At 44.0% G+C, this 15,149-nt stretch overlaps 1 protein-coding gene across 1 annotated transcript in view; it reads right to left on the reverse strand.

Moving 5' to 3' along the window:
- Positions 1-1,926: 1,926 nt before the first annotated feature.
- The window catches only part of SLC7A14 (solute carrier family 7 member 14), a 116,872-nt gene continuing 103,649 nt past the window's right edge, over positions 1,927-15,149 (reverse strand). The window contains exon 8 of the mRNA XM_008524441.2: positions 1,927-9,085. Coding sequence (XP_008522663.2) covers positions 8,763-9,085 — 323 coding nt within the window. The 3' untranslated portion in view covers positions 1,927-8,762. The remainder of the gene's footprint in view (positions 9,086-15,149) is intronic.

A 15,149-nucleotide genomic window follows, 5' to 3' on the forward strand; every position in this document is an offset into this window, starting at 1 on the left:
CAACACTTGTTATTAAACAACCTCTGAATTTTAAGGTCCATGTAATGAGGTTGTATTTTGGAATATTGACTCAATTATTTTTGGTGCTAGTAATCTCTAGTTCCAAGTAACCCTGTGACTCTTCTATTTGTAAATATGCAAATGGGTAATCCTTCCATCAGTGAGACTGATTTATGAGGCTTATTGTCCCCAGGAAGGCGGCTAACGTGTAGGGGGAATCTCTGTCAGAGTGAATGAAAAGTGGAAAGCCAGCCCCAGCTTGTCCTGCGGCATGGTGGGGAGAGGAAGAGAAACAGAGGTAGGACAGAGAGGGAAAAAATACCTGTCCAGGCTTTTCCCCCTCCAAGGGTGGGGCTGTGGTAGGAGTGAGAAAGCCTGAAGCATTGGATGAGTAGTGGCATACCGAGCTGGAAAGGATATAAGCAGTGGTGTGCTGGTAAATGTTTACTAGACAGCTCTGTGGAAAACACCAACCAACCCTGAGTTTGTAGCATTTGCCAGTTTGCATGGTGTAAATACTCCCACCACGGCTGATTGCAAGCTACCGCTGTGAACCCACTGAGCTTAGAGTTGGGGAGAGACGTGCAGTAGCACATCATCGTATAGTGTTTCCCTCACACAGACAGAATAGCTGTAAATAACCGCAAGAGCATACCTAACAGTTAAATATAGTAAAATAGTTTCAAGTACTTATTACCTTTGTTTTCAATATAATTAGTTGTAAGGTTATAGAAGTCAAGTTTTAATAGTGGATGTGTTTAGCAACTGACTCCTAGAACTCATGGAAAGTTAACAATCGTTCTCACGAGCAGGCTGTAGAACGTCACTGACTACGCGCCACAGCAAGCAGAGCCCGGAAATGATAGTGTATCGTTAGTGAAGGAGGTGGATGGATGCTTGAGCCCGGGGTGATGTTCTTGGTTCCCCAGGTCTCGAGGGGCAGGGATGCAGTGGGTTCTAATGTTGAAGTGCTGAAGGCTCAGTGGACCAGCAAAGGCCTGGAGTGCAAACGAAGATGCGTCAACGTGCAGAAACTTCACAACTGGAGTTAAATGCTAGACCTGTGGGTTTTGCAAGTGAATGTGATCATGAAGCCATATGGCTAGACAGGCCAGTCCTTCTTTGTGGTCACTCGTCCGGGGAGCCGTCCAGGGAACCATTCTGCAGCAGCATCTGTTAAGGGTCCAGAGCACTTGGTTCTCACCTGCATCCCAATGTCCCCTCTCCTTATGAGATCATACAGGCTCTGTTACCAGATGCCATTTGGGAGAGAAGCAAGGGAGAGGGGAGGAAGTCCAACAGACTGAGCCTTTATCCCAAGGAGACTCAATCATCTCAAAAGAGACTAAAAGGGAGACAACTGGGATTCCGTAAATTAGTACATTCACAGTTTTTGTTTCTTTCCTGCTACCCAGGCAGGTGGGCCTCTGCCAGGGAGGGCCATGAGTTACAGGAAATAAAGACATGGCGGTTTCTTTGCATCTTGTGTAGTGTGGGAAATATGTGACCCTGCTACACGACTCTACCTTTTCTCCAGGTATCACTTCCTGTACCATTGAAAAGTAAAATAAATTAAACCACCACTAATGCTATTGTAATTGGGTTAGGAACCATAGGCATGTAATGGTCCTCCAGTTTGTCCTTAAAATGAATGGGGGCAGTGAGTCAAATGCTTGGTAGTGCTGAGGTTGGAGCAGGCTGTGGCTGTCACTGAGCACTGGTACTGGGAATGCAGTAGTTAAGGAGGCAGCGTAGTGAGCAGGGGCCCAGATAGAAGAAAATGGCGAGAGGGAGACTGAATCGCTTCACATTCTCCCACGAGTCCACTAAAATGGAACTTTTAGTTCTCCTATTGGAAGTAAAGTGAGTTTTAAAAGGTGGATGGCACTGACTTTCTTCAAATTTAAATTTTAATAGTCGGTTAGCTGCAATTTTTAAAATATTTTTATTCTGAAAACAAATTTTCCACAATAATGCAATTAGTTTCAAAATAACGAGCTCATTTATCTGGCTTTTCTACAAAGGACAATTGAAACATTTAAGGCAAGATTCACTTGTTCCTCTCCATTTTAGAATGGAAAGAAAGTATGAGACTTCAGGTACTGGTTAAGGTTAACAAAATACGGGCAAGCTTCTTTTTCTTTTTTTTTCCTGTGGTAGTCTCCTGTGTAAAAGCTTTCCATTACTATGGATATTTTATTGTAAGACACTTTTGTTTCTGACTTTCTTTATACACCCCATTTTAAATTTAAAGGCACACAATAAAGCTTTATACATTTATTAAAATATACACATTTTGGTAAATTTAGAATTTTCCCTTAGTATCTTGATAAATCAATATATTCTCAACACCACAGTCATTTTAAAATAAAACACACTCCATAACATATCTGCACATTATTTCTTCTTCATAATATACTACAACATCCCATTGTACAGTGCACCAATGGGAATTAAAAACCACAAAACGGACAAACTTCAGCAAATACAGCAATTTCATACCAAAAAAAAAAAAAAAAAAAAGCAGAGAACGACACCAGAAATTACCATCCGCAAAAGCAAGTTGTACTTCTCAAGGACCAAACGAGAACGAAACAAGTTAGTCAAATTTACAAGCCATGGTTATAACTTTGGATAGGAATTAAACAGTAGCGTTTCTTTACCACAGTGAGAAAAGCTAGAATGTGGAGTCCCGTCATTAGATGGTGTAACTACATGGCATGAGGACAATAGCCGCTCTCTTAAAAACCCGCAGCCCCTTCTATCAGCCCAGACAGTTGAGGTATTTATGCGCCATGGTAGCATCAACAGTGTCTTTGCTTTGGAGAGTGAGGGTTTATGATTCCCAGTGTAGAGTCTTGCCTTTGGGAGCATGAGTGAGTGAGACAAGTGTATTGGTAACTGCCAAGAGACGTGTAAGGACCAGTCTCGTCTCCTCATCCCCACATCAGAATGAATGCAATCCTTCAAAGTCTGCGCTTCCTGGGAAATTCACATGACCCACAATCCCCTTTAGCCAGTGTCACCAACGTGAATGTCAAGAAAGTGTACTAGAAAAAAAAAAAGCACAGAGACAAAGCACTAGTGAAAACATCCAGGCTGCTCCTGTTTCCTAGTCTTAATAAAAGCCATTTTCTTTCCTTATTGTGCCCAAATGCACTAAATGTTCTCCCAGAGCAGGAAGTTAGTGCTGCCTGCTTTCAGAAGACGTCAAGCCCGCAGCTGCCCTTGTGATAGTCCTGTATGAATTCTGTAGATCATGCATGTGGAATACTGTTCACTGAGTCTCAACACTCTTTTAGTTGATACTGCAGAATACAGAATATCTATTCACTTTTGATGGGCTTCGAAACTTCCACCAATCCCTTTTGGGCTTTAAGTACTAAAAAAAGAAAAAAAGGAACATTTTCTTAAAGAAGTAGTTTTGGCAAAAAGCAACTGCTTAGGTATTTCAGAATGAGACGTGTGTTATTCAAGCCGAGCAAGAAGAGAAAGGCATTTTAGAAAGGAAGTTGCTCCTGAGGAGGGGAAAAATTACAACAGCCTGTCCTCTAAAGTCTTAGAGAAAATGAAAGTAGACCCAGGACTAACAATTCTGTACACAAAAGGGACTTTTTGCTGCCCATCACCGTTCCGATTCAGAATTACAATGAGAACTCCTTGGTGAAGCAGTGGCCTGGCTCCCGCTTGTGGTGGAGCTCGGGGTTGGGGATGCTTTTTTCTGCACTTGTGCATTGTTTACCAGTATTGGTTCTTTCACAGCCAGGCCACCACTGGTTACCAGCTAGCGCCTCTCTCTCCTAGGGACTCCAAAGGGGCCCTGTAGACAAATGGCTCCTCAGCCTCAGAGAGGGACATGCACACAGGAGAAACCGAGGCTTTGTGAAAATTTTGGATAGAAACACTCTCCTTCACTAGTCTTGTTCCAAATAGCACGGAAATGGGGGCTTGCCATGCAGCCCTAGAGTGCTAACTGTGGAGTGTGCGTTTCCTTTGCTCCCCACTTCCCCACCAGTGTGACAAATTAAGGCCATCCCTAGACTGCTCACTAGCCCCAAGGCTGAAATCCCAGTGGACTGTTAACGGCCGCCTGGACTCAGTGAGCTGACCTCAATTCTGGCTTCAGACACATTTCCTGATTTCTGACTTCTCCACCCAAAAAGACATTCTAATCTGAGATACTAAATTAGGTAAACCTGTGGCTGACCCTCAGCAGACTTCCACTGACGTCTCAGGTCTCCGGTAAAACCTGGTGGGAGAGGGGACAGCAATTTCCTCCAGTCTTTTAGGCTGATTCTCAAACTCCTGTAGCTTCTATTTAGAATGCAGAGAGGAGGCAGCCCCTTGGTAGGTAGACTTCCAACAAATGTAATGTAAAGGAGGTCAAGTTTATCAACCCTTTTCAGGAGAACAGGGGAAAGACATTTCTTTAAAGGAGTTTTTTTTTTTCCCCTCAATAGTTGCTAGATTTATATCCTGATGGACCCATGGGTTCTAGAGAAAAATGGATCATTAAATTCAACATTTTTTCCTGTTTACTTAACCAGGATCATCATGACCATTCCGTAGACATTTGATTAGCTATTAGTTTGTTACTAAGGAGTAGAAATGGATTCTTAACCTAATTCTGTCATTTAATTCCTTGCACTAGTTCAATGTGTCCTTTAACTCAAGCCGAGTAAAATTTTGAGCTGAGGTTTCCGTGTTTAGATTAGTTAGATATAAAAAGTTGTTAGGTTTGGTTGTTTAAACTCGTTGAAAATTTCAGTGTGGCTGCAAATATCTTTGTTTGTGTTGTCTGTCCGCGTGTTAAATGACTATACTTCCCCTGGGTTAATAATGAAATCAGACATGGGACTCAAAGGCAGAATCATACATTGCATTAAGTAGGGATATTTTTTCCTTTTAATATGTTAAATCAACTTGGAGTGCGTGTGTGACTGGTTAGCTCCTTGTGTAGGCAGATGAAGCCACTGCCCAGCCTCTTGAAGTCCACCCTTTCCTGAATCACACTTTCATCATTTTCCTGTGTCCTCCCCACCCCAGGAGAGCCAGCCGGCTCAGCTCGACATTCAAGCCGATCTCTGAGTGAGCCCTAACCTGCCTTCTCAGCATTCTTTCTCACTTTCTATATATAAATCATAAGCCCCTGTCAAACTAGCTTCTTGCTTTCCCTTAAAGGAGGCACAGTACAAATTATTAGTCAGGAGACAGCGTCAGCCACAGCCTCTACCTTACTCATGCTGATCCTTCACCTGACAAGCCTTTCCCCCATTTCTACCTGGCAGAATTCCATCCTTTCCACAAGCACAAAGGCTCCATTCTCTATCATCTTTCAATGGAAGGAGGCCTTTTCCATATTTGAACCTCTGCCGCATGTAACTCCCTGATCTCACCTGCTACCTTCGCTATTGTTCTTGTTATATATCCTATTTCCCCTATTTCTTATGCCATAGCACACTTTAGACCCTCCACAAAAAATTGTTGAATAAATGATATTTCATTTTCCATTCACTCATTCATCCAATCATCAGATATTTATTGAACATCTACTATATGCCAGGCACTGGTAGTTGGTAAAATCTAGGTCTGAAGCTCATCTGTGGGTTCCAATGATCTATGCTATCACAATTCTCTGCCCTCATGGGGCAAGATATGTTCTTATCATTCAGGAGTACTTCTTCCTGTCACTACCAACAATTCCATTATTTTTCAAGTTGTCCCCTCATTGGCAAATTTAGCAATGCATGTCAAGATTCTGCATTTGAGCACCAGACACACTTTTAGCTTTGTCTTATCCTTTATTTCTATTTGCCCCAAGCTCCTCACTTGATTTTTTCTGGTATTATGTGTATTTTAATAGCCACCTCAAATCTTTTTGAAATGAAGCAGAGTACCAATAAACAGAATGCAATTTTAAAAAATCAAGTAATTGGCTCCAAACCATAAATCCACATGATGAAAGCTCACTGGAAGAGCTCTTGCTCTAGAGAAGAAGTCAACAAAATGTAGCTCTTCCTTGGGTCCTTTCAAGGGGGCTAAACTTCTCCTGTAATTATTTATAAGGTGATCTTACATTAAACATGGTCCCACAAATGTGGCCTTAAGAAAATTTTAGGAAACATTAATATAATCATTCTAGTGACTGATGGTATTTGAAAACTACATTGTGAAATCTATGACTGTTTCACAGAGGCTGGGAATTATGAGGGAAAACATGTCTATTTACCTTAAAAAAACTTTTTCATTATGTTGACTTATTATTTTTTTTAAACCAAGGTTGCTGGGGAAATGACTAACTTTAAAGAAATAAAGAGAGCAAAGCTTAGAAAATATAGAGATATTACTTGGGAGAAATGGCTCCTGCAATGAGTGGTTCATAGGATCTTCATGAAATCAATACCAATGGTCTTTACCAGAGCACGTGTTGCCCCTTCTCAGGCTATAGAAATTGCACATCTCCCGCCAAACCATTGTCAACTTCAGTACCCAAACCTCACTGATAAAAGAAAGCTCTTTGATTCACATTAAGGTTTTGTTATTTTGCATTCATATTTCTCTTTGAACATTTTTAATGAAGGCAGCTCCGCCTCATCTATCTGGATGTATCTCAAGCTTAACAGATTATATCACACTAGGCAGATTTGTTGAGTCGTAAAACCGGTTCAAAACTTTGTGTTCACAAGAGTTACGGGTAATTCGTGTACAATTAATCCCCAAAGATGTATTTCACAGACCAGGCACAGCATCTTTACGGCTAAGTTTAGGGGAGAGAAAGCACGCATTGCCAGGCATTATGTTAAAATGACAAAAGGACCTCAGGAAACCAGAGTTCTAAATAATTAATATAGAGGAATGAAAAAGGAGATCTAGAAAATAGTAGTTATTTGAATTTAATGGCATATATTGGCTATAGGTATGAGATGCAACTTATGTGAAAGCTTATTTTTTTTTTTAAAACTAGTTTCGATGGATCTTTCTTTATACTGTGTTACAGCCTGTGCATCAACTGTGAGGACCCGTTGGGGTCGCTTGTTTTACTGACATCTCTCAGGCTGCTCATTCCTGGGACTGTGACTTCCCAAGGGCAGATGTTATACTTCTTTGCATTTCCATCACTTAGCACCTGGTACATTCTCGATCAGCGTTAGTTGAGTGAAAAAAAATGGACTTTTGGCTCCTCTCCAGAATCCTAAAGCATGCCAAGATGGCACAAGCCTCAACCTTTAAGATAGAGTAGACCTAAATGTTAGTCAATATATTCTGGAAAACTTTTGGCATAAAGCTAGATCCAGGAGAGAGAGAGAGCGTGGAATCTGCTATTTTCCCTCCCTTTCAGGAAATTCTCACCAAGATTTTAGCTTGATCCCAATTGTGCCTTCACATACACGCGTACACATCTTAGGGCAGCCATGGGAATCCTGTACCTCAAGAGCAGAATTTAAGGACCATGTGTTTTTCCCTGTTGTAAATTATCTCATTTAGGTTGTTTCTGAGAAAATGCCTTTAAGAGTCCCTCTTAAGGCTCAGCTTCAGAACTTACTCTTCAGATCTTTCTCTGGTCTTCAGAGAAACCGCTTTGGGAAATAACAGGAAAAATACGTGTCTAAAATTGAGCTGCTCCAGAAGAATAAGGTTCAGAAGTGAAACATGATCTCATGGAATGCAATTACCTAGGTCGCTGTGCGTCACCGTTTTTGTCTTCCGAGCAGCACCCACCAATCAGGCGGTTGCGTAGCTCAAAAGACTACAGAATTCATAATTTCAGAAATCTGAAATAGAATTTGCAATGTGATCTCAGTGGCTGGGTCACTTCTCCTTATAAAGATTTTTATCTGATTGTAAAACAAACAGCCTGCTTCTTTGAGACATATTAGTGCTGTGAAGTCATGCTCCAGCTTTGCCCTCTTTCATCGTATCAGCAGGAGCTTAGAGTCCGGTATAAGAGAAGCAATGACAGAGAGCTCATTGCTGCCAGTGCCCTCTGGCCTTCACCATATGAGATGGTTATTTATTTTTTTCTAGCCCTTTAAGTAGAGCTTTGATGGTGCTTCTTAACTTATGATTGGATCTGCATGACTGCTTTATGGTGAATCTGAAGCCTTTAGGGAGATGGTCTCACTCAGCGTCCCTGACCTTTGCTGGATCCTAAAGTTATAGTTTGGAGACTCTGAGAACCTTTTTAATAAAAACAAGCATGGACCTTCTCCATGAATTTGTGTTGTGGGATTCAGGACAAGACGTTGCTTGCCAAGGAAATACCAAGGCCCACCTGCCCGCTCCGGGCTCTGGGAGCTGCTCTCAGCCGGGCATGCTGAGAACAGAGCTTGCCCTTGTGGTCTCGGGTGGCTGAAATGCGGGCCTTGTGCCCATGCCCACCTGCAGCCTTGGGGTGGTCCAAAAAGTTTGCTCCTTGCTTCTTGGGTGTGAGTAAGAAGCAAAAAGATTCAATCAGCAAAGCAAAGACCTAGGGAACATTTGCTGCCATCAGCTCTGACGGTTGCACCTAAGATAGAATTTCTTATAGCCTCTTGTTTCTTTTTTTTTTTTTTTTTACAAGGGGACCAGTTAGGGGACCCAGGTTAAACCCTTCGACAGAACTATCTCAAGGAGCAAAAGTAGCAAATGACAGGTATGACTGGGGACTGACTTTAGGGGTGGCTGGATTTTTGAAATGAGAGCCAAAAATGTTTTCACCTTCTAGCCCCCAGGTTACTGAAAATAAATCCCCACCATTCCACACATTTCTTGGGTGTTCCCTCCTACTCTGGAGAGTAATCTAACTCATCGTTTGCGATCAGGGCCTCTGAGTTCTGTTTGTGTTTGCTTTTGCTCTTCGCTTTGCTACTTGTCCGGGTGTTCGCCTTCCCATCTGACATCTGTTGGTAATAGAAGCCTTTGTCCTCGGCCGGCCCGCCCCAGTTCTCCTGGCTCTCGCCCTCTGTGGCATAGGAGAAGCCCTCCTCCACCGAGAAGGGGTCGTCCATGTCGTAGCGCTGGTACGTGCTCTGGTGCAGGGCCTCTTCTCGGGCGCTGATTTCCAGGGTGCTGTTCCAGATGCCGTACCCGAAATAAATGAGCATACCTGCGGGGGGAAAGGCACAGGAGAATAAGCAGTTGCTTTGGGATTCATGGGGCTAGCAGAGAGACCACTCTCAACAATGAAAGCAGAACTGGCCGCGGGTGTGTTTTCTTTGGTCGATTAGATGCCATTTACAAATTAGGAGATCTTGCATTAAGCAACCCATATTTACAGCTCCCCCTAAAAAAGTCAGAAGGGCTGACAACACTGCATCCACATTCCTATATGGTAACTTTTGGCTGGAGGTGAGAACTAGTTGCCTCGGTAGACAGGATTTGGGCTCCTGGGTCACCTCAGTCCCTACCTCGCCTGTTGACAGCCAGCTCACTATCCTTATGTAGGTGCCAGCCAGGAATTTGCATTTTCTACCCTGGGTTAAATATTTGTGATGAGCAACAGTGTATCCCCAACCTTCTCATAACATTTTACTATTTCAGGCCTCCACTTAGAGACTCCATCTTTAATTTTGCCACTTAGCAACATGCACTTATTATCCTATGATTTACCCGGCCAATTTTCACTCACCAAAAGCATAATATGTCACTGCCACTCACAGTTGTCCACTTTCTCCTGTGGGCTCCTAGAGTGTCTAGTATATGTCACTCTTATGGCCCTTGGAACACCTATTGTGTGATTATCTGCACAGGGTGGTTCTGTTTTACACTCTGCAGAAAACTGCCACTTAATGTTGGTTGAACGAATGAATGAGAAGTCCTGATTGAGCATGAAATGCCCAGTGTAACCTCCTTGTTTTGAAGTCATTGCAAGCAAAGGAAAGAAACTTGCTTCCCTAGTCAATATGTAGCATTAATATGGGCTAATGTTGCATTTCTATTAGAATATTTTTGAAATAATACATAAAAATAGTTTGAGTCCGTTTTCTACCTTGAAGAGCCCTTGAAGGCTCAGGGCCTGGAAAGCTGAGAACCATGGTCTTGGGAGGCCATAGGCCATGATGATTAAAGCGTGAGATCTGGGTTCAAATCTGCCTCCATCCCTGTTAGCTGTGTAACCCTGGACCAGGCACTTAGCCTCTTTGTGCCTCAGTTTTCTGTTCTGTAAAATTGTGAAAGTTATTATTATACTTATAAGATGGGGTTGCTGGGAGGATGAAATGAGACGAACAGTGGTTCTCAACCCTGCCTGCACCTGAGGATCACCTGGGGAGTTTTGGAACCATCCCAATACCCAAGCCCCACTCGTGCAGATTCTGATTTAACTGGTCTGCAGTGTGACCTAGGCAACTTCACAGGTGAGTCCAATGGTCAGCCAAGGCTGGGAACCCCTGAGATCAGGAACGTAGAGAGCCTGACACATGTACCCCAGTGCCAACTCCGGCCATGCTAGGGCCTGGCCACTGGGGGCCACTCAGTTATACCACCTCCATCCAGGCCGCTGACACCCTCTTCTGAGGGGCACACTCCCTTTGGCTTCCTGCCAGGTAGGCATCTGCTGGGCTGTTTGTTTAGAACTGCAAGGTCCAGCCTGCGTTCCACTCTGGGGCTTGAGAAATCCTGCTCCCTTTTGAAGTTGAAGTGTGCCTTTTTAAGTTTGGATTTCTCATCCTTGTCTCAAATGACTTTCTCCCTGCCCCCTCCCCCCATCCCCAGTGAAATCAACTTTCCAGGAGCCAAAGTAAGCAGAGATTTATGTCCTAATTGGTAATAAATCCTAGAGTTAATCGTTTGCAGATGTAGCTATTACTTTTCAAATGGCGACTTCATTTTTCTGAGCACGGATCTTTACTCTTTCTTGTCTGGGGGCGGGGGTGGCCGTGGGGGATAGTTGTTATGCTCGTGTGGAACAAGGTATTCAATTAAGGCCACTTCTAAAAGGGCCAGTATGCTGTTTCTTGGAGACCACCTCTGTTTAAAGCATGTTTGAGACCTGAGAATGTTTCAGAAGACCAAGCAGGATCAGCAGGCACAACCTCCTTTTGCCCAATTTTGCTTTTGTGCTGTCTTTTCTCCTAGCCATCCAGGCAGGTGCCAGATCTTGCCGCCTGCTCCTGCTTGGTATCTGTTATATCAGTTCTTTCCTTTCCCCTCCCCTTCTCAGACCCTAGTTATAAGCAAGTTATTTCCCTACTGAACTTAGTACCATGTTTTTCCTTTCCCCTTGCCCGTAACGTCTCTCCTCTGCCGCTACACAGGTTATTGTTCAAGCCCTGGTTTGACATCTATTCTGCCAGAACTCCCCCTGCCCCCACCAGGCATTGGGGTGTGAGGTAGATTGATATTTACGGAAATTCTCCAGGAGTCTTCGTGTGATGGCTCGCAGAATCATAGATATTTAGAGCTGGAAAGAGGTCTTTAGATCATCCATGTATTTGAATACTTTCACTTTACAGAAGAAGAAACAGAGGCTGGAAAAGAGCAAGTCACTTGCCTGGGTCTGAGATGGGCAGAACCAGCATTCCATACAGATCTGGAAAAGGCTGTTGCATATCCAGTCCTTCACATCCCCCCTTCCCCTGCTGCTTTATAGACTGTGCTTATTGCAGTAAACATTCAGTAAGAGGTTAGGTCTACATTTGTTCTTTGGGAGTGGCTGGGCCCAGCAGAAACGTGTGTGTGTGCGCGTGCCAACGTGTCGACTGTGATTACTTTGGGAAAGCAATCCATGGAAATCTGCCACATAAATATTTATGGGTCTTTTAATGTTTGCTCTGAGCCCCCTACAGTTTCAAAGGTGTGTCACTCTGTCTTCAAAAATACATTTCAGATATGAGAGCTGTGAACGAAGAAGCGACTGTGTGCATGCAGCCCGACGGGATAACTAGAATAAACAGTTGGCTTGGGCGAAGGCATTCTTGGCGTCTGTCTGCCTTTATCCTCCTCACTGGCCCTGGAGTCAATTCAGAAAAAGTGGTATGAGGCAGAGAAGGATTGGAGAAAAGGAAAAATGGAGGAGGACAAAGAAACAGAGGGGAACGAGTGAAGTGAGGGAGGGAGGAAGGGAGAGAGAAAGGAGAGAAACATGTACCACCATCTGTCCCACACAAACAAGGGCTTTGTGTCAGAGGAGTAAACAGAGCTGCTAAAAGCCTGCTGTGTCGACGCGGGTGTTTTGTTTCTGCTCCTTTTTCAGTTGGCTTAGAGAACTGAGTATGAGGTAGTTTCTGAAAAATCTGTGGGGATTCTGGGAATCCTGAATCATCTCAACTGAGCTTCACACAACACCTCTGGGTCCTGAGGTCCTATAAAGATGCATCGTTCATGTGGCACATCTCTTCTGAGGAGCTCAAAACGTGATACAAATGTTGTCGGTTTAGGCTCCTCCTAGCCTGTTGGAAATGTGTGTGGAGGTTATGATTTTGTGCGTTTCACAGACAGGAAACTGGGACACAGGACAAAATGAAGGATTGTCCTCAGCAACAAGGTTAGTGGTCGGACTCTGAATCCTCCTGGGTCTCTCCATGTTCTCATCCAGGTTGAGTCCATTTGTTATTTCTCCCATCTACCAGGGATAGTTACAAGTATAGACTGATTGAAAACGATTTTGCCCAACTTTTTATTTTGAAGAATTTCAAACATTCCCCCAAATGGAGAGAATTGTATAAAGAAGCCCATGCACTCATCACCAGCTCCCTCTGACACCTAGCCCCCTGCCCTCTTCTCTGTAGATTATTTTGAAACAAATCCCTTCCATTCCTATGTTTCACCTGTAAGTATTTTAGCATGAATCTCTAAAATAGACTCTTTTAAAAAACGTAGTATCATTATCACATCTAAAAACTCGTAATAATTCCTTAATATCATCTGATATCCAGCAGTATTAAAGTTTTCGTGAATTATGATACATGTGGGGAAAAACTCTTCACCTTATGAGCCAGAAGTCATTTGGAACCGAGCCTCAAGAAAAAGGCGGTTAACTGATAAATAATATTATTTATTCTGTTTGGATATTTAGCTCTTCTGTTCCTTACACATCTTATATCTGTAATAAATGAAAGGCAGGTGTGGTGTGAAAAATCAGAAGGGAATCAGATTTGTGCTGCAGCAGGGTCCACACGCACTCCTGCTGGGCTGGAAGTATCTTTTAGCTGATGGATCGTGGCAGGAGGGGGCGCTGAGGGCAGCGACTAGTTAGCAGCAGGCACTAAGTGTTTCAGCATTTTAACAACAGACATGGCTGTGCTGGGGTACACAGGCTGAATGCCAGCCCTGGTCAAAGGTAATGGCAATGAGTCCTATGAAAGGCTGTTTGCAGCAGAGGGACATATTCAGAGGGGAGCTTTGACTTCTTTTCCAGACAGAAGTTCCCTGGTGGAGAACGTGCCTATGAGAGGTTTGGACAAGACAAGATGACGAATCATGCCGTCAGCAGTTGAATGGGCTTTCTTTATGTAATAGAACGTTTTGTGACCATAAACCCCTTTATAAAAATGCACTTTCTCATCCATCAACCCAGGGAAGTCAAGAACTGTGCAATAATCAGTGATTGAAATGGCACTGGAACTCACATCTGTTGAGTCTAAACCAATGGCTATTCCCATCCCTCCCAGGTCCCCCCAGGTAAGGTTTATGCCAAGCCTGCCTTCAGATGCTGGGGCACCTCAGCACCAGCTGGTGAGACACCTACTCACTCTACTTGTGTTGATCCATCCTGTGCAAATTAAGCAAATGACCTAAACCTACAAATGAAAGGAGTGTGTGTGGGGGCCATCTCTGCATCAAATGGGAGAAAACCTAGAACAAAAACTCAACTCTGAAAAGAGACTGGCTGATGTGTGGGTAGATAATAACAGCAGATTTCTGACCCTGTGGGCACATGCTCGGGCTGAGGAGCAGGCCCCTGGTCTCTAGAGTCCCCAGGAACTTCCTGTCCTCTGCAGGCAGCTCCATGCTCCAGACCAGGGGAGGTGGGCCACCTGACCTGAGGTTGGGTGGAGCTGCCTCTCCCTGGGGCTCACTTTCCAGCAGGAAGCCCTGCCTGGTGCAGATAACTGGGGCACTTTGTTATGCCCAGAGTCTTTTTTATTTTTACTACTCTGGGATCAACTTTCCAAAACAGATGTTTGCCAATGCAGAAACACAGACTGGATGGTAATGAGAAGGTGTGCTCCCACCCACCGCAATCCCTACCAACTCCCACTCTTGCTGATTGTTTTTTAAATACCACCACAAGCCTTGTTGACTGTAATAACAATAAGGTTTGTTTAATACGTGGGGCCGGGAAGAGCAGGTTTAGGATGGAATGGAGGGGGGAGATTCTCTCGCTGGCCCTGCAACTGATCTAACATAAAGTCACATTACTTTATGCCTCAGTTTCCCATCTGCAAAATGGAGCTGGGGACCCTTATTTTATTTGAAGTGTATAAGAGCCATGAGACAGAATGCAATCTTGTTAAAGAATCTTAAAAAATCCAGTAATCCAAGCCGGCTACTTCACTTCTAACTCACGAGAAACCCAAGGGAAATGTGTCCATGTGTCCATCACACAAGAATGTCCACCAGGTACAAGAATGTTCACAGCAGGTCTATGCATAACAGCCCCAACCTGGAAACAAGCTAAGTGGCCATGGACACTAGACTGGACAAACACATTGCAGTACCTTACCACAGTGGAAGGCTGGACAGCAGGGAGAGTGAACTTACTAAAACTACAAGCAATGCGTGGATGAATCTCGCAAATGTAATGTTGAGGGAAAGAAGCCCAACGCCCACTCTTATGGCTCTCAGTCTGTCCCAGGTGCCTGCATGCGCCTGCTCCAGGGCCTTCCACCTCTGCCACGGTTCTCTCTCCCTTCAATTCTTTCGTCTCAAAGGACAGCCAACATTTCAGCTGGCACTGGGTGCAGAACCGTGGGATCACCCTGCCCCTTGCTCCCCATGTGTCCCCCTGTCCAGCACAGCACCCCTGCCAGCGGGCAGCCTTGACTCTTGCAGAATTCACCTCCATGCTCCCTCCTCCTTGGAATCGCACTGGCCCTGTTACCATCCTCATCCCGGCCTTTATGATTTTTCTTGCACTTTTGAGCATGATTTTGCTGTTGAAGGTGCCTATTGTTTTCTCCTCTGCCTATAAGGAGAATTTCAAACTTATTTGGCGGACGTGCCACCAG

The sequence above is a fragment of the Equus przewalskii genome, chromosome 18 (assembly GCF_037783145.1).
Source record: "Equus przewalskii isolate Varuska chromosome 18, EquPr2, whole genome shotgun sequence".
In the NCBI taxonomy this organism is placed as follows: domain Eukaryota; kingdom Metazoa; phylum Chordata; class Mammalia; order Perissodactyla; family Equidae; genus Equus; species Equus przewalskii.